This window comes from Strongylocentrotus purpuratus, unplaced genomic scaffold, assembly GCF_000002235.5.
Source record: "Strongylocentrotus purpuratus isolate Spur 01 unplaced genomic scaffold, Spur_5.0 spur5_scaffold_1, whole genome shotgun sequence".
Taxonomy (NCBI): domain Eukaryota; kingdom Metazoa; phylum Echinodermata; class Echinoidea; order Camarodonta; family Strongylocentrotidae; genus Strongylocentrotus; species Strongylocentrotus purpuratus.
Window position 1 is genome coordinate 16,969,702 of NW_022145594.1, and position 26,139 is coordinate 16,995,840.

Consider the following 26,139-nt stretch of genomic DNA (forward strand, 5'->3'; position numbering starts at 1 on the left):
TTAGAGCTGTGTTAGGGGAAGTGCTGGCTGCAACGGACTCTGATTGGGCAGTGGTGTGGCGCCCTGGCTTGTCAATGGGTCAGCATCATTATTAGGGTTGATGTTCATGTTGTCAAGTTCTTCATACTCGCTCTCACCGAGACTACCCTGCTTGCGAAGGACTCCCATGTCTCTGGACGGCCGCGGGGTTATCACGGTTTCATACAGATTGATGTCCGTGTCTATCGAGCTCCGATGTTGCGCTTCAAAAGTAGATCGAAACTGATCGAAATCCGCACCCTCCCTACCACCCACGTCTCCTTCTGAAACATTCTGCCCTCTCCTTTGGTCAGAATTCCCCCAGCGTGACAGAGTCGTGTAAGGTAACTGTTGAATGCTCCGAACTTCCCCAATCCTTAGCGAAGCATAACCTTCGTTGTCGACATCTACAAGTTCCGTAGTACTGATGCCAGTATTTGGGCGCCCTCTAGGGCTACTTGATCCTGTAGCTGTTATTGGACGTCCTGTTATGCCTTCGCCCAGAGCCAGATAACGTGATTCGTCCGTTTCAACGGATTGCATCCTACCTAGGTCGAGTCCGATATAGGAATCGTTGTTGTTCCCGACTGTGCCCCTGGTGTCCTTTGTAAAGCATATATTATAAATATTGCCTATGCAGTCGTAGGTTGGTGTGTCAAGCGATGATGTATCAGGGGACTTCCTCAATTGTCTTCTTCTGTTGACCGAATGGACAATTCAAAGAATAACATATGGATGAGTTGATATCTCTCTATCAATGACGAATAACTGATAAAATTAACATTAAAAAATACCATAACTACCTTATACATAGCACCAAAATGGGCAACCTCTTCGATATCGTATGAAAAGAAAAAAATGAATATACGTCCTTTCTAGGAATGGCAACAAATAAGATATACAATTGCTTTTCCTCTTGTTCTCATCAGAGTAAATAGAACGAATGAACCGAAAGCCGATATCAGAAAATGCTAGCTTAAGTAACAATGCTATCGTTAAAGCTATTTACACCTATTCACAATTATTACAGCACTAATACCGATGTAAATTAATTAATTTAGTCTCAAATGCGCAATGCTTGGACCTGGGACCCGTTTCACAAAGCCTGTTTTCAATGACAAATGACAAAAATCAGTGATAATCGATCAGAAGCAAGGATTTCACTAGCTTGTAACAAAAACTGTCATTTGTTACCGATGAACATTTTTGTGAAATAGGGCATAGATATTGTATTTCTTGTATTGTCATCGACAGGCCTTAATTTAAGATTTCACGTTTCAGTTTAAAGTCATATCATACCAAATGTACTCCCACTTTAACGTAATTGTATGCTTAATTTATATCATTTAAATGTAAGAAACTAGCGAAACGAATACACTACTCGATTCACCAATTTCACACGTCACGGAAGTATACTGTAACTTTTATTAATTGTAATCCATAAGCAATCTTATGAATACTTCACAGTAGTAAGCCGTGTACTCTAAAAAAAAAACGTGTACTCTCATAACCCCACTTGTGGTATGATGTGATGTGGTTTGATGGGAAATGTGGTGATATAATGTGATGTTATGTGATCTTAGCTGCTGCGTGTATAGTCCATCTTACATAAGGAATGCACAGAGTTTCAAACTGTGACTATTTCATAATACGGAACAGTATACTACCGTGTGACAGGTGAATCTGGTTATGAAATTGTATAAAGGCATATTTTCCTTACCTCCAGACTACTATACAGATGATAACAATGGCAATAATGACGACTGCAAAAACAGATCCAATTGGTATCATAAAATCTGTAAATTGTAAAAGAAGAAAATAGCAATTTCATTACATTAGCCCTTGCTTAGGCCTATAGATTATTATACCAGACAGTTTAAAAAGAAGGAAACACGTGTTTCTAAGTTTGAAATCAGCGGTCCAATGGCTTGAGGTAAATAAGTGTTAACGCTTCAGCCAAAGCGCTAGCTCATCACAGTGAGTTCCGACCCCGGAATCTCTCGTCTACGAGACCACTGCCCAACAATGGAACTGATCTAAGCGTTTTTTGTATTGGATTACAACTTGGTTTTTATATAAATGATTTAGTTTAATTTGTATTTGTACAGAATAAGGATTATGATTTAATACATGTAGTTGGCATCTAAACCACAGGTATTAAAGCACAACGCCAATTCAGGCAATTCTCGTCTACGAGACCACTGCCCAACAATGGAACTGATCTAAGCGTTTTTTGTATTGGATTACAACTTGGTTTTTATATAAATGATTTAGTTTAATTTGTATTTGTACAAAATAAGGATTATGATTTAATACATGTAGTTGGCATCTAAACCACGGGTATTAAAGCACAACGCCAGTTCAGGCACCCCTTTAATACGTTCAACGGTTCTCTTGTTTCCCTGTAATACATTGTTCGTGAAATCGATGTTCATATTCGGCACTAATGGCAAGGTATTCATTTACTTTTGAAAGAAGAGGAGGCAGGAGAAGACATTGATGTTTGTCGAGTTGTTGTGAGAGAAGCTGAATTAATTTTGGTCTGGGGAGCCGTCGACGTCTCAGGTGATTGAGTAGTAGGAGTTTGAGTAGTAATATTTGTGGTAGTGATAAGTGTGGTAGGTCTTGTAGTAGTCGGAGCCATTGTGCCTTCTGGAGGAAAATGAAAATCAATAATTTCAATTACCGACAAATTTCCAACCGTTAATATATGTATATACACAACTTTCATGTGAACGACAGAATTCTGTTTCTCTTTTACCAGTCGAAAATTCAGAGTACTATTACATTTGATTCCATTATCTGGTTTAACAATGCAAGGCAAAGTGACAAACAAAAGCTGAGAAGGGTTGTAAAACAACCCAGCAAAATAATGAACCATACTGTTGACCTAGATGAAGTCTGTAAGGAAAGAGTAGTATCTAAGGCCCTATCCATTATGTTTGATCTTACCCACCCCCTTAATGACCAGTACATACACCCGAGAAGCGGACGAAGATTGAGATCTGTTAAAACAAGAACTAGTCGCCGCATTAATTCATTCATTCCACTTTCCATAAGAGTAGTTAATGAAACCCAGTAAAGAATAGAGAATGTGAAAACCATGCAAAATACCCTCATTGACATGTTACACGAATATATATATTGTTTTCGTATACTTACTTTACTGTTGTACCCCTACTGTTATACCATATCAAGAAATAATTTTTAACACAAAATACCTACTTCAGATTAGAGCATATAAGAATTTTTAAAAATGGAGTGTATGTAAGAAGAAAGAGAGAAGAAGAAGAAGAAGAAGAAGAAGAAGAAGAAGAAGAAAGAGTATTTAAATGTATATTCATCATGACCATGTATATTATATCACATGTATACGAAAACAGGGCCCTATGAATGTCAGTTATATGTTGTTCCTATGTTCATATGTTGAAGCAAGATTGTTCATGTGCATATAAACAATTATCCTTTATGGACACAATAAAGAAATGAAATGAAATGAAATGAAATGAAATAGTTTGCACAAAACTGCCGCTTTCCTTGACAACTAAAGTGCAGTGCTTCGTATGACATCCCACTCTGTCATGTGTTTATTTCGTTCTTCTCGTTCTTTCGTTTTTTCACTTTTCCACCCCCCCCCCCCCTCCCTCATAGCCGGTGGTGTAGAGACGGGGGCACTTGTCCCCAATAAAAATAGAGAACACAAAAACACCCCAAAACATATGAAAAGGTTAGAGAAAAGGGGATAATATGGAAGGGAGCGTCAAAAAATGTCGGAACCCTCCCACATCCTCTTCCGAATTGGTGTTCTTTAATACATTAAACCGACCCTGTCAGGCCGATATCACCCTCTCACGATGCCCCTGTCCCCTCATAATTAGGACCCGCTGCACCCCACTGCCCATTTCCAACCATCTACATTCTCTCTGCTAATTTAAACCACTATGTCACATTGTAAAATTGTTATCAATGGAAACTTGTCGTGTCAAGAACAATTCAAAACAGAATTCTTGGTTCAATATTTTTATGATATTACTTTCCCCTTTTACATGTATTATAAATATTATAATAGTATTACAGTTACATCATTGAGGTCGATTGACGATATGGAACTCCCGAAATCTTTCGACCAGTCACTGCAGGGTCTAGTGGTTCACACCCGTTCTGGCTTGTCCTCGCCAGTGTGAAACTGCCACCAGTTCCCCGAGAGAGTGCCGTTAGTAACTTGCTAGAGCTACCGGTACTTACCTACCTTTGCAAGCAGCCTTCATGAAAGTGACGGGGTCATTGTTGCTTCACGACAAACAGCTACTACTACTACTATACGTACTATTCATATCTGGGAATCGAAAAAGTATGGAGATTTATAGAACTTTTTTGTTTTCCTTTGACATGGTTTATACTGTCTTGATAAATTCAGTTTTAAAAAAATCGAATGAAGTGATTAGCTGTTCGGTCAGTCTACCTATGCACTGAAAATCTGGTTGACTCCAATTTGCGTCTGCTTGGCAGTGCGAGAGTGGGTTACCAGAAGCCCCTGACCCTTCGTTACAGGTATAAACTGCAGTCCCTCGGAAGATATGTGAAATATCCGTGATCAGCGCTTTGAGGACCGCAGGGGTTGATCCCCACATGATATCACTGCAGTGAGAGAAAATTAACATCGGTCACAATTTATCTTAAATTAATGTTGCGTATTCTGGTCAGGTCGGGTAATGTAAGGTATTCTTACCTGCTTACCTGATACTGGTACACATGTTATCCAGTACAACCTGTTCATGGTCGAGTCGTCGGCGGCTTAACCGTCAACCCCACCTTATTTCTGAGGAGGGTGTGAGGACACCCAGCAGGACTAAAGACAAGACCTATCAAAGGGCGGGTGAGCTCCATGTCAACCAACGGCCATCCTCCGTGGAAAAGATTTAAGCCTTACCATGTATTCTCTAAAATAGTATGCTATGGATAGAGACAGAACAGAAAGAAGTCATACAGATGAGCTTGGGTCCCTTGCAAGTGATGCATCTGCTTTAGATAGTGCCTAGGATGAGGATAGTGCCCGTTCGAATTGTAAGTCTTCCGAGAATGATGGGTTTACACCAAAGCTGCAAGGAAGTGTGGCACTGGATAATGGCAGGCTGATCTCTTTGTTTTGTTCAACATCTATTCAGAAATGATTTTCAGAGTACTGAATGATGAGGAGGGTATCAAAATAGGAGGTTTGAACAGTAACAACCTGAGGTATGCTGATGACTCTGTAATATTAGCCGAATCGAAAGAGGATCTGCAGAGACTAGTAGGAAAAGTGAATGATGAAGGGGAACGATTTCGTATGGCAATTTATGTCTCCCAAACTAAGACCATGGTGGTGTCGCGGAAAAAGGAATTCCCCCGTGTTAGCTTTCAAATCAATGGCGTATTGCTAGAAAAAGTGAGCAAGTTTGTTTATCTTGGACAGACAGTCACAGAGGATTGAAAATGTTACAATGCAATAAAAACAGAGGATTGAAGTTACAAGATCAGTCTTCATGAAAATGGAAAAGATATTATGTTGTAGGAAGATAAACTTTGAGCTGAGATGCAGAATCTGTCAATGCTACATTTGGAGTACTCTATCGTATGGAGTCGAAACATGGACCGTATGCAAAGGAACAGAACAAAAGTAAGAGGCATTTGAAATGTGGTTTTCCCGCAGAATGCTTAAGATGAGCAGGGTGATGAAAAGTTAGCATTTGCTTTCGAATTGGTGTTTTGTCATACAACAAAATGATCTAATATTTAGAGAAAATCTATTTAATACAAATGTCAACCCTGAGGGAATCGAGAGGGTTTTTTGTTTATATAATAATAATAATAATAATGATAATAATAATAGCCTAATAGTCCACTCCAAATCTTATTAAACCGAAACGGAAATTGACTTCGTTGTTTTTAAATGAGTCATAAAGAGGTTTAGAATGTGAAGTGGTAAGGACATTGACGATGTCTTTCCAGGGTCCATAGTAACTGCCCTTACCTGCACATAAGGGTTTGACACCATCCCAGCTCCCATCGGGTTGGCAAGTGATCTCTGTGGCTCCTTCTAGTTCGTACCCAGGATCGCAGGAGAACTGAATGACAGCTCCATCTAGGAAGGTGGATCTGTCCCCTGGACTTCTGGTTCCGTGTGATGGAGCTCCACGATCCCCACATGCTGCGATTCCTATAAATGAATATCATGACCAGTGTTTTTACAACGGATTTTGTTGTTCATTGCACTTTATGGAGTACGTTTTTTTTTCCTTCTGATTTACAAGTCGTTTAATGTCCTGTCAATCGTCCAACGATAAAGAGACCAAAACTGGGAGGCGCCATGGCTCCGTGGTAGATCAGTGCTGTCGTAACTGGGAGGTCCTGGGCTTGAAACCAAGTCGATGCGCTTATGCCCTTTCGTAAGTAATACCCATCACCAAGTCTACGGAGAGGACTTAAAACCGCTCTCTAAACAGTCACATAGTTGGACATTTCAATCATCCAGTTTTTCATTAACCCCGTCAAAGCCTGAAATGAACTGGATCTTCTTGGGACCACATACGATTCTGTCTACTTAGCCGGGGTATTATACAACCGTGATCATTGAGAAGGATTGTAGAATCACATCACTGGCCTAGAAGACTAAGAACACTTAAAAATTGATCTGTATCATGTATTTCAAATTACAAGCGATTACTCACCGATTTGGCACATGGCTTGTCGTCTGGAATTGCAACCTTTGTCATTCCAGTTATGGTTCATATCGCTGTTAACCTCCACGCATCTCTTTGTAGTTTTGGTTGGCTGGCCACTGTTCCATGACATGTAAGTAGCCCTTGTATCTGAACAAAGAAGAAGAAAGTATTAGTAATCGTTTGGGAAAAGGTGATTTCAATAGCCTTGTCCATCACTTTAGAGAAATGAAAATATTACAATGACATATTACGTAATGTTACTTTGATTTCATTTCTATGGAATTTGCAAAAGGCTATTGAAATTACCCTTGACCTGATGTCTTTGAAACCTTGCGATTGTGTCAATGGATACTTTGTAAGGCCATTGGATATTCAGTAAGTCTATCTAAATGATCAGTAAGATCTAAAAACGTATCATCAAACTTTGTATAAGATAAAGAAGGCAGCAGTGGAAGCACTTGTAGAAATGCTTCTATTGGTAAGTAGGGACTAGGTGAACAATAGCTTCAAACACATATTGTTACAGTGAAGTCTTTCCCGTTGCACTCATCATGCATGCCTGTCCGCTAGTCAGTCTACATACGTTTCCGTTTATGTTGCTTGATTTCAGCTCCCAGTCCATTTCATTCTGGAAGTTGAAAGTGGAAAGACGAAAAACTTTATTTAAAGCTACTTTTAGATTTGTATCGTACTTAATATCTTTCTAAAGACTTACTATCTATCCAAAACCAAGCTCTTTCTGTTGCAGAACCATCGTCGTATCCTCCTATCCACTAGTTAGCTTCGATTCCGAAATTCTCCTCAATGTTCATGGCTTGCTGGGTCAAAAAGGTTTGCAGGCTTCCATCAATGACTTCCACTAAAGAGCCACCTTCTGTCGTACAAGTATCTCTCGCTGTGGACCACGTTACTATGGCGGTGCTGAACCGGTAGCACTTGTGGCGGTGGTCAAGCCAAACTAGGGCATCATGCGAAGTCCTTCCGCTACAACTTCCCTCTGAAAATAAAACCGAATAGGATTTGAGTGATTCATTCCCTCATGGATTGAAGTTGGTAGTACAGTCATAATTCTACTGTAATATCCAAATTTGAATCAGTTTTGCTTGAGGTCCGTGTGTCAGTGGTAACAATAATTTATAATTTGAGAAGTTCTTTCAAGAGAAAGCTAAGAGCATAATATTTTCTTATCAAATGTGTGGAATCAATGAGTGACACGAGCAGTTGCTGTGCATGCTCTCAACTTCGGACATTATTGGATAGGGTGATCATCATATCATCTTTGCGGTTTAGACTACTCATGGCTTGACCAAGTTGACAAAATCCATTTGAATTAAAGAAATCAATTCTGAACTTAATGGCAATTCTGGATACAAAATGCCAAATATCTTTACCCAGCAATTTCTAGGCAGCAGACAGTCACAATATATGTGTAGATACAATATATCTTGACTTTTTGGACCTCTTGTTTAACTCAATCAAAGGGCTTCTGTGGAAGTTTTTGAATAGTTAAACAGACCAACTATCTTCATCCAGTTAGATATCCTTTATTTTTTGAGACGCTATTAGTCCCAGACGTTTGTCGTTGAATGATTGAGGAAAAAAGTTTTTTTTTCTACGGGAATATAGTTTCTCTCAAATTTAGACCAAAAACAAGTGTACCGTATTGACAGATGAAACGACGAGTTCTGGTACACGCGATATTCATCCAGAGATAGTCTTCAGAAGAACTCAAGTAAATGCAACTGGATCCAGACCCAGGACTAGGTTGGTCCCCGGCCCAAAATAAACGCTGTATATTCGAGTCATCTATGAATCAATTCAAAATATGCTTCTCAGTTAACGTGTCATAAGAGAAAAAGACGAATCGGGAAAAGATCTTCTATAGCATTATTGATTTTTTTTCAGGATTTCCTTTAGACCGCGTTATTGAATTCAAATTGGAGCGAAGTTATTACACAAATTGCAACCTGTTAAGGTGAGGTATCTGCAAGAAGGATTTTTGACATCCCTGCAAGTATAGAAAAAACACGTGAAAATAGGACGAAAAAGCTAATAAATGAAGAACATATAAAGTTTAAGATCTAATGGATGTCAAAGTGTCAGCCACCATTGTTCTTAGCGGTATGGTCGGGAAAATACTTTCCAGCAGTATCCCAAATGACAGAAGAAACAAGAATAATAACCGAACAGCTCGAGTCGATATTCCTTTGCTATGAAATTCAATACAGCTTTACCATGTTTAGTGACACGAAATTAATGTAAGTCAAGTTATCTTCATATTTTCTTTTGAACACCTAGATATGACAATGATCTGACTTATGTTTTAATTCTTGTAACATAGAAGTTATATTCTACATCATACAACATAGTATTTACCATATTTTGCGTTTGCAACGGTTTATTCATGCATAACTTCCAACTACCTTTAAATCCTTTAAACGGTTAATGCTGAATAAAATAACTTTCCGCCATTTCTTCAATTTCCTTTATAACATCTCAAAAACAATCATGATCTTTTCAAATATCAAACTACCCAAATTAAAAGTTAACAGTTTTGAAATCTAATATCTAACATTACTTCTTCAAAAACTAGTCGCTACATTATTTCATTTGCTTTTATTGTATTTTGAGTTATTATAGCTTTCCCTCGCCCTATAATTTTATTTTAGTTATTTGTACACTTTGTACACTTTTCTACATTTGTTGCGGAATAATAAACTTATGAACTTATTTATGATTACTTTCAAGAAAGGGCAATCAAAAAATACGCACCACTAGACCACTTCCAATTCCGACCTTCCTTGGCTCCTATCCAGAAATAGGAATCAAAAGAGTAACCAAGTGTCTTTGGTAGATTGATGAGATCCCGTACATCTTCTTGCATGGCCTCTGTCTTGATCATAGCCAGTTCACCTAAATTTGAATTGAATTGAAAATGGTAGTTATTAAAAACCATGGTCGCCTCAACGGTGAATTACGTGGAATGTACATCAAGCACAGAAGTTAAGTGTTAAATACCGCACAATTTGATAAACATTCATGTCAAAGCCTTAGTGTAGCAACATAAGAATAGAGGTACTAAAGGAGAGAAAGAGAGAGGGAGAGAGAATGTACAAAGAAAATACAGGAGGGGGTTAAAAAGATATAATGAGATGGAAAAATACTAAGGATTAGAAAGTCAGCGAGTAATAGAGGGATGGATTGAGAGAGAGTGAGAGAAGGTATAATTTTACATAACCTCCTACACTTGTTATTTTTTTCTAAATTTAAGTTCAATGGAAAGTCATATAATAATATATCATATATTAAAATAATGAATTTGAACATTAGAACTAGAGAGAGAGAGGGGGGAGAGAGAGAGAGAGGGACGGGGAGAGGGAGAGAGAGAGAGAAAGACGGGAGGAGGAGAGTGAAAAATATAACTAATGAGGAAGATGCCGGGAGAAAATAACAGATGAGGATCGATAAAAATCGTGAATGAGAGTGATACAGGGTGAATGAGAAAGAGAGGATGAACTGTTTGACCGAAAAATATAGATTGTTCACCTGGAACAGTGCTACCAAGATCCTGACAAGTGACCTTGGCATCATACCATGTCATAGTATCTTTGACGAGTATCTGACTCGCCTTGATGCAACTGTGACGCGATGTCATGACGTCATAATGCAGTTTAGGATCACACAATGTCTCGGAAACTAAAAGTAAATGACCAAAAGAAAATCGCGTTCATGTTCAATGTTTTGGAGAAATTATCATGGGTTTAAATGTATTGTTGGATTTAGAAAGGCTATCGAATGACTAGAATTAATATAAATGATGTCTATTTCAAATATGAAGAAATCCTTATAACGAAATTGTGCTTTTCAAAGGGGAAGTCCACTCCGATAGTCTTTCAATAGAAGCAGAGCAGTGAGGACAATTGATCGAATCAGGTCAGTGAATGTTTGAGCACAAACCTATTAAAAGTTAGAAAATTCTGAATTTATGAAGGTACGATCAATTAAAGACACATTGGCAACTCTGTGATGTCTCTTCAATTGCTTTTATTACGTATATTCAATTAATATCAGTTTAAAGTGTACACTCTCTACTCCAGTGGGGAACATTCCGGTCATTGATTTCAGCCAGTCGCCTTTTTACGCGCATGCGCATGCAAATCAAATCACAAGGATTTTCACATCCTAGTACCGGGTACCAATTCAAAACGTGGGTGGAGAGTAGCGATGTAGACAAAATGCCTTGCTCATGGACACGATACTCTCCTTCAAGGACGTAATACTTTGGTCCAGGTGCCGCGCCTGGGTTCGCACCTACGACCCACGCTTTTTGCAGTGAAGTGATTAAACCATCGACTACGACAACAGAACAATAATAAAACATTTAAGACATACTTCGACACGTTGGGGCTTCGTTCGCCCAAGACCCGTCAGGCCCACATGTGTTTTCAGCACTCCCAGTCAGCTGGTATCCGTCCTGGCAACTATAATCTATGGTGTCACCGTAGCTGTACTGGTCTGCCTCCACCGGGTTCACTCCCCCGTACGCAGGTATGGGAGGCGACGGACAGGTTAAAACTGTAAAGAAATGAAGATGATGAATCGAAATATTGTAATGTAATAAATTTGGTCGCTTGGAAAAGTTTGTCTCATTTGCCTTTAATCTGCCTGGTTTCTATTTTTCAAGTGGAAACCCCCCCCAAACAATGATTCAAGTCACTGACACACCTTTGTTAAGAGAGTCATATAGGACACTGATTAAAGTATGTATACTAAGCATTAGGTTTCAGTATCAACAGGAAATATTGTAACTATAACTGACTATTTATATTGTGGTTAGGATTTGTTTGAAATTACAATTATAGATAAATTATCGAGTTCCACTCTTTTCTTCTATTCGCTATCTTTAGAAAAATCTAGGCTTCGCCTTTTTATGTCTATTTTTTTTTTTGTTATCTTTTGTCTCGCTTTCTCCCTCTATGTCTATCGATATGGTCCCTCACTTTGTTTTCTCTTTGTTTCTACATCCGAGCTCTACATGCTCTATCAGGCCCCATTTTGTTCTCTCTAAATGTCTCTCCCTCTTTCTCCTTCTCTTCTATTTCTTCATCTCTCCCATCTCTTTCTTTAGCTTTATCTATATTTGTCTGTCCTTCTCTTCTATCTCTCTCTCTCTCTGTCTCTCCTTATTCGCTATCTCTCCATCTCTTTCTTCCTATCTTTCTCTCTCTTTCTCTCTCCTTCTCTATCGCTCTCTCTCTCACTCTCTTTCTCTCTCTCTCTCTCTCTCTCTCTTCTTACCTTCGCAATTCGGTTGCTCTCCGGTCCACTGGCCATCCCCACCACAGACCCAGACTTTGACGTCAGAGGGTCCTTCCATGACGTAGTTCTCTTCACACCTCCACTGCAGGTACGTTCCAACCGGGTAGGTATGTGTAGACACAAGTACAACTGTGCAGTGTGGACACGTCTTTTCGGGAATACTACAGTCTGCATGTACAAAACCTGGGGAAGAATATGTTCATTATTTCGTTTGGAAATTTGTCTGATCATTTCTTCTTTTGTTGATGTTCAATTATACACACTACAAATGGCTCCACCAGTGATGATACCAAATGTGTTGCTAACGTCATATTCCTGCATCGTCCAGTTTACTGGTCATAAACAACAGAGCCTGCGCATGAGGTTCACCGCGAAATCATTCAAGCAGCGGACTGAAGCAGGTCAAATTCAGGGTTGGGGGCTGAATATGTTATCACCACACCATAGCTTTATAGCACAAAATAGTTTGGAACCGGCAACATTGACAACTTGACAAGTCGAAAGGTATTAAGTCGGGTGGGTTGATACGACGGGGGGGGGGGGGAGGACACACCCCCCCCCCAAAAAAAAAACATACCATTATGAAGCATGATACTCGTAAAAAGATAATGGAATATATTTTTTTTAAATATGAAAAAATGAATGAATGAAAAAAATAAATGTTAGTAAATAACTTAATAGATTAAACAAAAACTAATTAAAGAACAATTTTTTTCAAGAAATGTTTTTGTTTCTCAAAATCCAAAAATTATTTTGAAATGATTAGTAGTTGGATGCTAAATTTCACCTATTGCCAGAGCTCACAAAATTACATTGTTTCGTTATAATTCTGCTTGATAAATTGTGTTATTATTCAGTGATTGATAATATCCACCCAAACCCCTCAACAAAGAAGGAAACAAAATTTAAAAGGTGTGGGTGACTCATATTTTGAACGAGATCTCTGGTTCGATGAAGGTTCACCAATAAGGTTATGGCAATCAATTTGTCTATATATCATTCTAGTAACTTCCAATCTATGTTTCCATATCGATATTTTACTCTCTCTATATAAATATTCATATTACCTCTATAGTTTGATTGTCCAATAGTGCACTTTCTGTATTAAACTTGATCCCAATCTCTCAATTAATTCACCCCCTCTCACTTTCTCTCTCTCTCTCTCGCAATGGAATATACTCCATGTATATTACAATTCATATTTCCTTCCTTCATTTGGTGTATAGGTTTAAAGAGAAGGTTCATTGATTTTAAAAACTAACTTTACTGTCATTATTGCAAAGGTGAAACTTTGATTGGACAGAAATATCAAATTTCAATGCTTGAAAATATTCGAAGTAAGGATTATTATTAATTACAAAGCGCTTAAATACAGCCCCGACATAGCATCTGAAGCGCTCTCCGAATGCTGCTGAGATGTGTGACGTCACATGTTGAACATGACTTGCACAAGCAGACGATGTCCCATGACATCTCACACATTTTCATAGCCTGTTTTGTCATCTTCTCTTATTATTTCTTTTTCTTCACTACCGTCAGGCTAAGTGTTTAATCTATTGTCTCACCCTAAACCCCGCGCATGGTATTATTTTGATGAAAAATGCAACGATAAAAAAAATGAAAGAATCCTTCGCGTGTAAACAAAATAAGACGCCATTGTATTTTCAGCTGCATATATCGCGGTATGTTCGTCGTTTTAAGGGGGAACAAATGCCGTCCATGCTTTCATTCAGGATTTTTTTTTTTTTGATTTGAAAGTGTGTTTTCTTTGATTGTTAATTAACCCCTACCCTGTGTATTTACAAACAAAAGAATTTAGCTATCAGAATCGGTTTCATATCCCTTATTGAATGGTGTAAGATGACATCACATTCATATACATCAAACATATTATATGAGAAATAATAGCATTGCACTTATGTTTAGTCTTTATGGGATGTCGTCTGCTTGGGCAGAATTGGTTCATATTGTAACGTAATTTAAACTTCTTTATTTTTCTAGCGAATCTGACGTATATCCTAGATGCTATTGATGTGGTTTTATTTGTATTTTTATAAATCGCCCAATATGTAGTTGACGTAAAACTTGTACGATGGCCATCTGTTAGCTTACCAGTTTCTAGTGATAGGTTATTTGCCATATTTGTGATTTTCTTTGAACGGGCACTTTAGAGCAAAGTATTTGCTATGATTTTTTTTAGTTCCGTGTTATCATAGCTAATGAGATTCCACATTGCGTGTGGGAACATGCCCTTGAATGATTATGAGTCATAGCATTTGATTGATATTACAACATAAAACAACCAATATTGATTTCCTAAATATTTACTTAACGTCGGCACATCCGTAGTATTTACCAGACTTTGGCATTATTTGTATTGTTTAACTTTAAACAAACTTTATTTTTCCTCTCTTTGTCTCTGTCTCTCACTCTTTCTTTCTCTCCTCCCACTCTATTTTTCCCCTCTCCCAAATTTTAGATATATAGAAGGATTATTATTTTATTCGCATTTAATGGTATACGTGTATATTTTGGCGAAAATTTATGATAACGCTCTCACTGAAATGTCTGGTATAATTGAAAAACGATTTGATCCTCCGCTGGAGGAAAATGAAAATCAATAATTTCAATTACCGACAAATTTCCAACCGTTAATATATGTATATACACAACTTTCATGTGAACGACAGAATTCTGTTTCTCTTTTACCAGTCGAAAATTCAGAGTACTATTACATTTGATTCCATTATCTGGTTTAACAATGCAAGGCAAAGTGACAAACAAAAGCTGAGAAGGGTTGTAAAACAACCCAGCAAAATAATGAACCATACTGTTGACCTAGATGAAGTCTGTAAGGAAAGAGTAGTATCTAAGGCCCTATCCATTATGTCTGATCTTACCCACCCCCTTAATGACCAGTACATACACCCGAGAAGCGGACGAAGATTGAGATCTGTTAAAGCAAGAACTAGTCGCCGCATTAATTCATTCATTCCACTTTCCATAAGAGTAGTTAATGAAACCCAGTAAAGAATAGAGAATGTGAAAACCATGCAAAATACCCTCATTGACATGTTACACGAATATATATATTGTTTTCGTATACTTACTTTACTGTTGTACCCCTACTGTTATACCATATCAAGAAATAATTTTTAACACAAAATACCTACTTCAGATTAGAGCATATAAGAATTTTAAAAAATGGAGTGTATGTAAGAAGAAAGAGAGAAGAAGAAGAAGAAGAAGAAGAAGAAGAAGAAGAAGAAGAAGAAGAAGAAGAAAGAGTATTTAAATGTATATTCATCATGACCATGTATATTATATCACATGTATACTAAAACAGGGCCCTATGAATGTCAGTTATATGTTGTTCCTATGTTCATATGTTGAAGCAAGATTGTTCATGTGCATATAAACAATTATCCTTTATGGACACAATAAAGAAATGAAATGAAATGAAATGAAATGAAATAGTTTGTACAAAACTGCCGCTTTCCTTGACAACTAAAGTGCAGTGCTTCGTATGACATCCCACTCTGTCATGTGTTTATTTCGTTCTTCTCGTTCTTTCGTTTTTTCACTTTTCCACCCCCCCCCCCCCTCCCTCATAGCCGGTGGTGTAGAGATGGGGGCACTTGTCCCCAATAAAAATAGAGAACACAAAAACACCCCAAAACATATGAAAAGGTTAGAGAAAAGGGGATAATATGGAAGGGAGCGTCAAAAAATGTCGGAACCCTCCCACATCCTCTTCCGAATTGGTGTTCTTTAATACATTAAACCGACCCTGTCAGGCCGATATCACCCTCTCACGATGCCCCTGTCCCCTCATAATTAGGACCCGCTGCACCCCACTGCCCATTTCCAACCATCTACCTTCTCTCTGCTAATTTAAACCACTATGTCACATTGTAAAATTGTTATCAATGGAAACTTGTCGTGTCAAGAACAATTCAGAACAGAATTCTTGGTTCAATATTTTTATGATATTACTTTCCCCTTTTACATGTATTATAAATATTATAATAGTATTACAGTTACATCATTGAGGTCGATTGACGATATGGAACTCCCGAAATCTTTCGACCAGTCACTGCAGGGTCTAGTGGTTCACACCCGTTTTGGCTTGTCCTCGCCGGTGTGAAACTGCCACCAGTTCCCCGAGAGAGTGCCGTTAGTAACTTGCTAGAGCTACCGCTACTTACCTACCTTTGCAAGCAGCCTTCATGAAAGTGACGGGGTCATTGTTGCTTCACGACAAACAGCTACTACTACTACTATACGTACTATGCATATCTGGGAATCGAAAAAGTATGGAGATTTATAGAACTTTTTTGTATTCCTTTGACATGGTTTATACTGTCTTGATAAATTCAGTTTAAAAAAAATCGAATGAAGTGATTAGCTGTTCGGTCAGTCTACCTATGCACTGAAAATCTGGTTGACTCCAAGTTGCGTCTGCTTGGCAGTGCGAGAGTGGGTTACCAGAAGCCCCTGACCCTTCGTTACAGGTATAAACTGCAGTCCCTCGGAAGATATGTGAAATATCCGTGATCAGCGCTTTGAGGACCGCAGGGGGTTGATCCCCACATGATATCACTGCAGTGAGAGAAAATTAACATCGGTCACAATTTATCTTAAATTAATGTTGCGTATTCTGGTCAGGTCGGGTAATGTAAGGTATTCTTACCTGCTTACCTGATACTGGTACACATGTTATCCAGTACAACCTGTTCATGGTCGAGTCGTCGGCGGCTTAACCGTCAACCCCACCTTATTTCTGAGGAGGGTGTGAGGACACCCAGCAGGACTAAAGACAAGACCTATCAAAGGGCGGGTGAGCTCCATGTCAGCCAACGGCCATCCTCCGTGGAAAAGATTTAAGCCTTACCATGTATTCTCTAAAATAGTATGCTATGGATAGAGACAGAACAGAAAGAAGTCATACAGATGAGCTTGGGTCCCTTGCAGGTGATGCATCTGCATTAGATAGTGCCTAGGATGAGGATAGTGCCCGTTCGAATTGTAAGTCTTCCGAGAATGATGGGTTTACACCAAAGCTGCAAGGAAGTGTGGCACTGGATAATGGCAGGCTGATCTCTTTGTTTTGTTTAACATCTATTCAGAAATGATTTTCAGAGTACTGAATGATGAGGAGGGTATCAAAATAGGAGGTTTGAACAGTAACAACCTGAGGTATGCTGATGACTCTGTAATATTAGCCGAATCGAAAGAGGATCTGCAGAGACTAGTAGGAAAAGTGAATGATGAAGGGGAACGATTTCGTATGGCAATTAATGTCTCCCAAACTAAGACCATGGTGGTGTCGCGGAAGAAGGAAGTCCCTCGTGTTAGCATTGAAATCAATAGTATATTTATAGAACAAGTGAGCAAGTTTGTTTATCTTGGGCAGAGAGTCACAGAGGATGGAAAATGTTACAATGCAATAAAAACAGAGGATTGAAGTTACAAGATCAGTCTTCATGAAAATGGAAAAAAATATTATGTTATAGGAAGATAAACTTTGAGCGGAGATGCTACATCCGGAGTACTCTATTGTATGGAGTCGAAACATGGACCTTATGCAAAGGAACAGAACAAAAGTAAGAAGCATTTGAAATGTGGTTTTCCCGCAGAATGCTAAAGATCAGCTAGGTGATGAAAAGTTAGCATTTGCTTTCGAATTGGTGTTTTGTCATACAACAAAATGATCTAATATTTAGAGAAAATCTATTTAATACAAATGTCAACCCTGAGGGAATCGAAAGGGTTTTTGTTTATATAATAATAATAATAATAATAATGATAATAATAATAGCCTAATAGTCCACTCCAAATCTTATTAAACCGAAACGGAAATTGACTTCGTTGTTTTTAAATGAGTCATAAAGAGGTTTAGAATGTGAAGTGGTAAGGACATTGACGATGTCTTTCCAGGGTCCATAGTAACTGCCCTTACCTGCACATAAGGGTTTGACACCATCCCAGCTCCCATCGGGTTGGCAAGTGATCTCTGTGGCTCCTTCTAGTTCGTACCCAGGATCGCAGGAGAACTGAATGACAGCTCCATCTAGGAAGGTGGATCTGTCCCCTGGACTTCTGGTTCCGTGTGATGGAGCTCCAGGATCCCCACATGCTGCGATTCCTATAAATGAATATCATGACCAGTGTTTTTACAACGGATTTTGTTGTTCATTGCACTTTATGGAGTACGTTTTTTTTTCCTTCTGATTTACAAGTCATTTAATGTCCTGTCAATCGTCCAACGATAAAGAGACCAAAACTGGGAGGCGCCATGGCTCCGTGGTAGATCAGTGCTGTCGTAACTGGGAGGTCCTGGGCTTGAAACCAAGTCGATGCGCTTATGCCCTTTCGTAAGTAATACCCATCACCAAGTCTACGGAGAGGACTTAAAACCGCTCTCTAAACAGTCACATAGTTGGACATTTCAATCATCCAGTTTTTCATTAACCCCATCAAAGCCTGAAATGAACTGGATCTTCTTGGGACCACATACGATTCTGTCTACTTAGCCGGGGTATTATACAACCGTGATCATTGAGAAGGATTGTAGAATCACATCACTGGCCTAGAAGACTAAGAACACTTAAAAATTGATCTGTATCATGTATTTCAAATTACAAGCGATTACTCACCGATTTGGCACATGGCTTGTCGTCTGGAATTGCAACCTCTGTCATTCCAGTTATGGTTCATATCGCTGTTAACCTCCACGCATCTCTTTGTAGTTTTGGTTGGCTGGCCACTGTTCCATGACATGTAAGTAGCCCTTGTATCTGAACAAAGAAGAAGAAAGTATTAGTAATCGTTTGGGAAAAGGTGATTTCAATAGCCTTGTCCATCACTTTAGAGAAATGAAAATATTACAATGACATATTACGTAATGTTACTTTGATTTCATTTCTATGGAATTTGCAAAAGGCTATTGGAATTACCCTTGACCTGATGTCTTTGAAACCTTACGATTGTGTCAATGGATACTTTGTAAGGCCATTGGATATTCAGTAAGTCTATCTAAATGATCAGTAAGATCTAAAAACGTATCATCAAATTTAGTATAAGATAAAGAAGGCAGCAGTGGGAGCACTTGTAGAAATGCTTCTATTGGTAAGTAGGGACTAGGTGAAAAATAGCTTCAAACACCTATTGATACACTGAAGCCTTTCCTGTTGCACTCATGACGCCTGCCTGTCCGCTATTCTACAAACGTTCCCGTTTATGTTGCTTGATTTCAGTTCCCAGTCCATTTTTACATTTCACTCAAGAAGTGGAAAAACGAAAAGCTTCATTTGTTTGCATTTAAAGCTACTTTTATGTTTGTATCGTAATTAATATCTTTGTATTGACTTACTATCCATCCAAAACCAAGCTCTGTCTGTTGCAGAACCATCGTCGTATCCTCCTATCCACCAGTTAGCTTCGATTCCGAAATTCTCCTCAATGTTCATGGCTTGCTGGGTCAAAAAGGTTTGCAGGCTTCCATCAATGACTTCCACTAAAGAGCCACCTTCTGTCGTACAAGTATCTCTCGCTGTGGACCATGTCACTATGACGGTGCTGAATCGGTAGCACTTGTGGCGGTAATCAAGCAAAACTAAGGCATCATTCGAAATCCTTCCGGTGCAACTTCCATCTGAAAATAAAACCGAATAGGATTTGGCTGATCAATTCCCCCATGGATTGAAATTGGTAGTATAGTAATAATGCTTATGTATGTCAAAATTCGAATCAGTTTTCCTTGAGGTCCGTGTGGTTTGAGAGCATACGAATTAATGAATGACATCAGCAGTTGTTGTGCACGCTCTCAACCCTGGACATGATTGGATAGGGTGATCCTCTATTCATCTTTGCGGTTTACTCATGGCTAGAACAAGTTTAAACAATCCATTTGAATTAAAGAAATCAATTCTGAACCTAATGGCGATTCTGGATACCAGCTGCCAAATATCTTTACCCAGCAATTTCTAGGCAGCAGACAGTCTCAATATATGTGTAGATACAATATATCTTGACTTTTTGGACCTCTTGTTTAACTCAATCAAAGGGCTTCTGTTGAAGTTTTTGAATAGTTAAGCAGACCAACTATCTTCATCCAGTTAGATTTCCTTTATTTTTTGAGACGCTATTAGTCCCAGACGTTTGTCGTTGAATGATTGAGGAAAAAGGGTTTTTTCTACGGGAATATAGTTTCTCTCAAATTTAGACCAAAAACAAGTGTACCGTATTGACAGATGAAACGACGAGTTCTGGTACACGCGTTAATCATCCAGAGATAGTCTTCAGAAGAACTCAAGTAAATGCAACTGGATCCAGACCCAGGACTAGGTTGGTCCCGGCCCAAAATAAACGCTGTATATTCGAGTCATCTATGAATCAATTCAAAATATGCTTCTCAGTTAAAGTGTCATTAGAGAAAAAGACAATTCGGGAAAAGATCTTCTATAGCATTATTGAGTTTTTTTCAGGATTTCCTTTAGACCGCGTTATTGAATTCAAATTGGAACGAAGTTATTACACAAATTGCAACCTGTTAAGGTGAGGTATCTGCAAGAAGGATTTTTGACATCCCTGCAAGTATAGAAAAAAAACACGTGAAAATAGGACGAAAAAGCTAATAAATGAAGAACATATAAATTTTAAGATCTAATGGATGTCAAAGTGTCAGCCACCATTGTTCTTAGCGGTATGGTCAGGAAAATACTTTCCAGCAGTATCCCAAATGACAGAAGAAACAAGAATAATAACCGAACAGCTCGAGTCGATATTCCTTTGCTATGAAATTCAATACAGCTTTACCATGTTTAGTGACACGAAATTAATGTAAGTCAAGTTATCTTCATATTTTCTTTTGAACACCTAGATATGACAATGATCTGACTTATGTTTTCATTCTTGTAACATAGAAGTTATATTCTACATCATACAACATAGTATTTACCATATTATGCGTTTGCAACGGTTTATTCATGCATAACTTCCAACTACCTTTAAATCCTTTAAACGGTTAATGCTGAATAAAATAACTTTCCGCCATTTCTTCAATTTCCTTTATAACATCTCAAAAACAATCATGATCTTTTCAAATATCAAACTACCCAAATTAAAAGTTAACAGTTTTGAAATCTAATATCTAACATTATTTCTCCAAAAACTAATCGCTACATTATTTTATTTACTTTTATTGTATTTTGAGTTATTATAGCTTTCCCTCGCCCTATAATTTTATTTTAGTTATTTGTACACTTTGTACACTTTTCTACATTTGTTGCGGAATAATAAACTTATGAACTTATTTATGATTACTTTCAAGAAAGGGCAATCAGAAAATACGCACCACTAGACCACTTCCAATTCCGACCTTCCTTGGCTCCTATCCAGAAATAGTTATCGAAAAAGTAACCATTTGCCTTTGGTAGATTGATTAAATCCCGTACATCTTCTTGCATGGCCTCTGTCTTGATCATAGCCAGTTCACCTGAATTTTAATTTGAATTAGATTGAAAGTGGTAATTATTAAAACCATGGTCGCCTCAACGGTGAATTACTTGGGATGTTCATCGTGCAAAGAAATAAAGTGTTAAATACCATTTGATAAACATTCATGTCATAGCCTTAGTGTAGCAACATAAGACTAGAGGTACAAAAGGAGAGAAAGAGAGAGGGAGAGAGAATGTACAAAGAAAATACAGGAGGGGGTTAAAAAGTGCGAAAGAAAGAGAAACAAAGAGGGAAAAGAGATATAATGAGATATGGAAAAATACTAAGGATTAGAAAGTCAGCGAGGAATAGAGGGATAGATTGAGGAAATGCGAGAGGAGGGATAATTTTACATAACCTCCTAAACTTGTTAGTTTTTTCTAAATTTAAGTTCAACAGAAAGTCATATATTAATTATCATATATTAAAATAATGAATTTGAACATTAGAACTTTAAAGAGATAGAGGGGAGAGAGAGAGAGGGGAAGAGACAGGGAGAGAGAGAGAGAGAGAGAGAGGGAGAAATAGAGAGAGGTGGGGAGGATGAGAGGGGAGAGGGGGACAGTGGGGGGGGGCAAAGAAAGAGAGAGAGAGAGGGGGCAAGAAAGAAAGACGGGAGGATATTGCAAGAGAGTGAAAAATATAACTAATGAGGAAGATGCCGGGAGAAAACGAAAGAATGATGAGGATCGATAAAAATCGTGAATGAGAGTGATAAAGGGTGAATGAGCAAGGGGAGGATAAACAGTATGACCTAAAATAGAGATGGCTCACCTGGAACAGTACTACCAAGATCCTGACAAGTGGCATTGGCATCATCCCATGTCATGGTATCTTGGACGAGCAACTGACTCGCCTTGATGCAACTATGCTGCGATGTCATGACGTCATTGAGTTGAGGATCACACAATGTCCCGGAAACTATAAAAGTAAATGACCAAAAGAAAATCACGTTCATTTTCAATGTTTTGGAGAAATTATCATGGGTTTAAATGTATTGTTGGATTTAGAAACGTTATCGAATGACTAGAATTAATATAAATGATGTCTATTTCAAATATGAAGAAATCCTTATATCGAAATTGTGCTTTTCAAAGGGGAAGTCCACTCTGATAGTCTTTCAATAGAAGCAGAGCAGTGAGGACAAATGATCGAAACAGGTCTGTGAATGTTTGAGCACAATCTATTAAAAGTTAGGAAGTTCTGAATTTATGAAGGTGCGATCAATTAAAGACAAATTGGCAACTCTGTGATGTATCTTCAATTGCTTTTATTACGTATATTCAATTAATATCAGTTTAAAGTGTACACTCTCCACTCCAGTGGGGAACATTCCAGTAATTGATTTCAGCCAGTCGCCTTTTTACGCGCATGCGCATGCAAATCAAATCACAAGGATTTTCACATCCTAGTACCGGGTACCAATTCAAAACGTGGGTGGAGAGTAGCGATGTAGACAAAATGCCTTGCTCATGGACACGATACTCTCCTTCAAGGACGTAATACTTTGGTCCAGGTGCCGCGCCTGGGTTCGCACCTACGACCCACGCTTTTTGCAGTAAAGTGATTAAACCATCGACTACGACAACAGAACAATAATAAAACATTTAAGAGATACTTCGACACGCTGGGGCTTCGTTCGCCCAAGACCCGTCAGGCCCACATGTGTTTTCAGCACTCCCAGTCAGCTGGTATCCGTCCTGGCAACTATAATCTATGGTGTCACCGTAGCTGTACTGGTCTGCCTCCACCGGGTTCACTCCCCCGTACGCAGGTATGGGAGGCGACGGACAGGTTAAAACTGTAAAGAAATGAAGATGATGAATCGAAATATTGTAATGTAATAAATTTGGTCGCTTGGAAAAGTTTGTCTCATTTGCCTTTAATCTGCCTGGTTTCTATTTTTCAAGTGGAACCCCCCCCCCCCAAACAATGATTCAAGTCACTGACAGACCTTTGTTAAGAGAGTCATATAGGACACTGATTAGAGTATGTATACTAAGCATTAGGTTTCAGTATCAACAGGAAATATTGTAACTATAACTGACTATTTATATTGTGGTTAGGATTTGTTTGAAATTACAATTATAGATAAATTATCGAGTTCCACTCTTTTCTTCTATTCGCTATCTTTAGAAAAATCTAGGCTTCGCCTTTTTATGTCTATTTTTTTTTTGTTATCTTTTGTCTCGCTTTCTCCCTCTATGTCTATCGATATGGTCCCTCACTTTGTTTTCTCTTTGTTTCTACATCCGAGCTCTACATGCTCTATCAGGCCCCATTTTGTTCTCTCTAAATGTCTCTCCCTCTTTCTCCTTCTCTTCTATTTCTTCATCTCTCCCATCTCTTTCTTTAGCTTTATCTATATTTGTCTGTCCTTCTCTTCTATCTCTCTCTCTCTCTCTGTCTCTCCTTCTCCGCTATCTCTCCATCTCTTTCTTCCTATCTTTCTCTCTCTTTCTCTCTCCTTCTCTATCGCTCTCTCTCTCTCTCTCTCACTCTCTTTCTCTCTCTCTCTCTCTCTCTCTTCTCACCTTCGCAATTCGGTTGCTCTCCGGTCCACTGGCCATCCCCACCACAGACCCAGACTTTGACGTCAGAGGGTCCTTCCATGACGTAGTTCTCTTCACACCTCCACTGCAGGTACGTTCCAACCGGGTAGGTATGTGTAGACACAAGTACAACTGTGCAGTGTGGACACGTCTTTTCGGGAATACTACAGTCTGCCTGTACAAAACCTGGGGAAGAATATGTTCATTATTTCGTTTGGAAATTTGTCTGATCATTTCTTCTTTTGTTGATGTTCAATTATACACACTACAAATGGCTCCACCAGTGATGATACCAAATGTGTTGCTAACGTCATATTCCTGCATCGTCCAGTTTACTGGTCATAAACAACAGAGCCTGCGCATGAGGTTCACCGCGAAATCATTCAAGCAGCGGACTGAAGCAGGTCAAATTCAGGGTTGGGGGCTGAATATGTGATCACCACACCATAGCTTTATAGCACAAAATAGTTTGGAACCGGCAACATTGACAACTTGACAAGTCGAAAGGTATAAAGTCGGGTGGGTTGATACGACGGGGGGGGGGAGGACACACACCCCAAAAAACAACATACAATTATGAAGCATGATACTCGTAAAAAGATAATGGAATATATTTTTTTAAATATGAAAAAATGAATGAATGAAAAAAATAAATGTTAGTAAATAACTTAATAGATTAAAGCTTATCTGCCATAGTTTACAGGAGGGATTAGAGCGCCCTGCAAGGTCACTGGACAGGTGGTTATCTCATCAACTCAGCTCTCAGTTAACATAAGAAAAAGAGGATCATGGGGGACCAATGGTCACCGATTAGGCATTGTTTGTTGTAAGAGGGCGCAAGTAGCTACGAGTAGTGCAGTGGGCCTTTAAACAAAAACTAATTAAAGAACAATTTTTTTCGAGAAATGTTTTTGTTTCTCAAAATCCAAAAATTATTTTGAAATGATTAGTAGTTGAATGCTAAATTTCACCTATTGCCAGAGCTCACAAAATTACATTGTTTCGTTATAATTCTGCTTGATAAATTGTGTTATTATTCAGTGATTGATAATATCCACCCAAACCCCTCAACAAAGAAGGAAACAAAATTTAAAAGGTGTGGGTGTTTGCTTATGACTCATATTTTGAACGAGATCTCTGGTTCGATGAAGGTTCACCAATAAGGTTATGGCAATCAATTTTTCTATATATCATTCTAGTAACTTCCAATCTATGTTTCCATATCGATATTTTACTCTCTCTATATATATTCATATTACCTCTATTTTTTGGACTGTTTGATTGTCCAATAGTGCACTTTCTGTATTAAACTTGATCCCAATCTCTCAATTAATTCACCCCCTCTCACTTTCTCTCTCTCTCTCTCTCTCTCTCTCTCTCGCAATGAAATATACTCCATGTGTATTACAATTCATATTTCCTTCCTTCCTACCGGAGTGTTGGCTCAGTCAGTAGAGCGTCCGCCTTACAACCGGGAGGTCGTGGGTTCGAACCCCGGCCGCGTCATACCAAAAGACGATAAAAGATGGGAGTTGTTGCTACCTTGTTTGGCGTTCAACAATAAGGGATAGATCAACGTCGATCTGGCGCTGCTCAGTGGCTGCCGGGCTCACGATCAATTGGGCAAAAAGAATTTCCGTTTCGGTTTAATAAAATTTGGAGTGGTCTATTAGGCTATTATTATTATTATTATTATTATTATTCATTTGGTGTATAGGTTTTAAAAGAAGGTTCGTTGATTTTAAAAACTAACTTTACTGTCATTATTGCAAAGGTGAAACTTTGATCGGACAGAAATGCTTGAAAATATTCGAAGTAAGGATTATTATTAATTACAAAGCACTTAAATACAGCCCCGGCATAGCATCTGAAGCGCTCTCCGAATGCTGCTGAGATGTGTGACGTCACATGTTGAACATGACTTGCACAAGCAGACGATGTCCCATGACATCTCACGCATTTTCATGGCCTGTTTTGTCATCTTCTCTTCAATTATTTCTTTTACTTCACTACCGTCAGGCTAAGTGTTTAATCTATTGTCTCACCCT

The 26,139-nt window shown here is 38.5% G+C and overlaps 1 protein-coding gene across 1 annotated transcript; it reads right to left on the reverse strand.

The window, feature by feature from the left end:
• On the reverse strand, positions 1-24,152 carry LOC105441536 (sushi, von Willebrand factor type A, EGF and pentraxin domain-containing protein 1-like). Its single transcript, XM_030978560.1, has 15 exons — positions 24,074-24,152; positions 23,158-23,340; positions 22,314-22,460; positions 19,414-19,695; positions 18,698-18,838; positions 18,001-18,186; positions 16,464-16,640; positions 12,018-12,206; positions 11,112-11,294; positions 10,266-10,415; positions 9,516-9,632; positions 6,726-6,866; positions 6,029-6,214; positions 1,739-1,781; positions 1-715 (listed from the first exon to the last, which is right to left on the reverse strand). The coding sequence occupies exons 1-15, from the start codon at positions 24,150-24,152 to the stop codon at positions 1-3; spliced, it is 2,919 nt and encodes a 972-aa protein (XP_030834420.1).
• Between the last annotated feature and the right edge of the window lie 1,987 nt (positions 24,153-26,139).

Coding starts and splice junctions, on each gene's coding strand:
- LOC105441536 (XM_030978560.1), bottom strand. CDS start 24,152: ATGGAAGGACCCTCTGACGTCAAAGTCTGGGTCTGTGGTGGGGATGGC. Junction 6,215..6,725: donor ACAAGCCATGTGCCAAATCG/GTGAGTAATCGC, acceptor ATTCATTTATAG/GAATCGCAGCATGTGGGGAT. Junction 1,782..6,028: donor TGTCAAACCCTTATGTGCAG/GTAAGGGCAGTT, acceptor CTGTTTTTGCAG/TCGTCATTATTGCCATTGTT.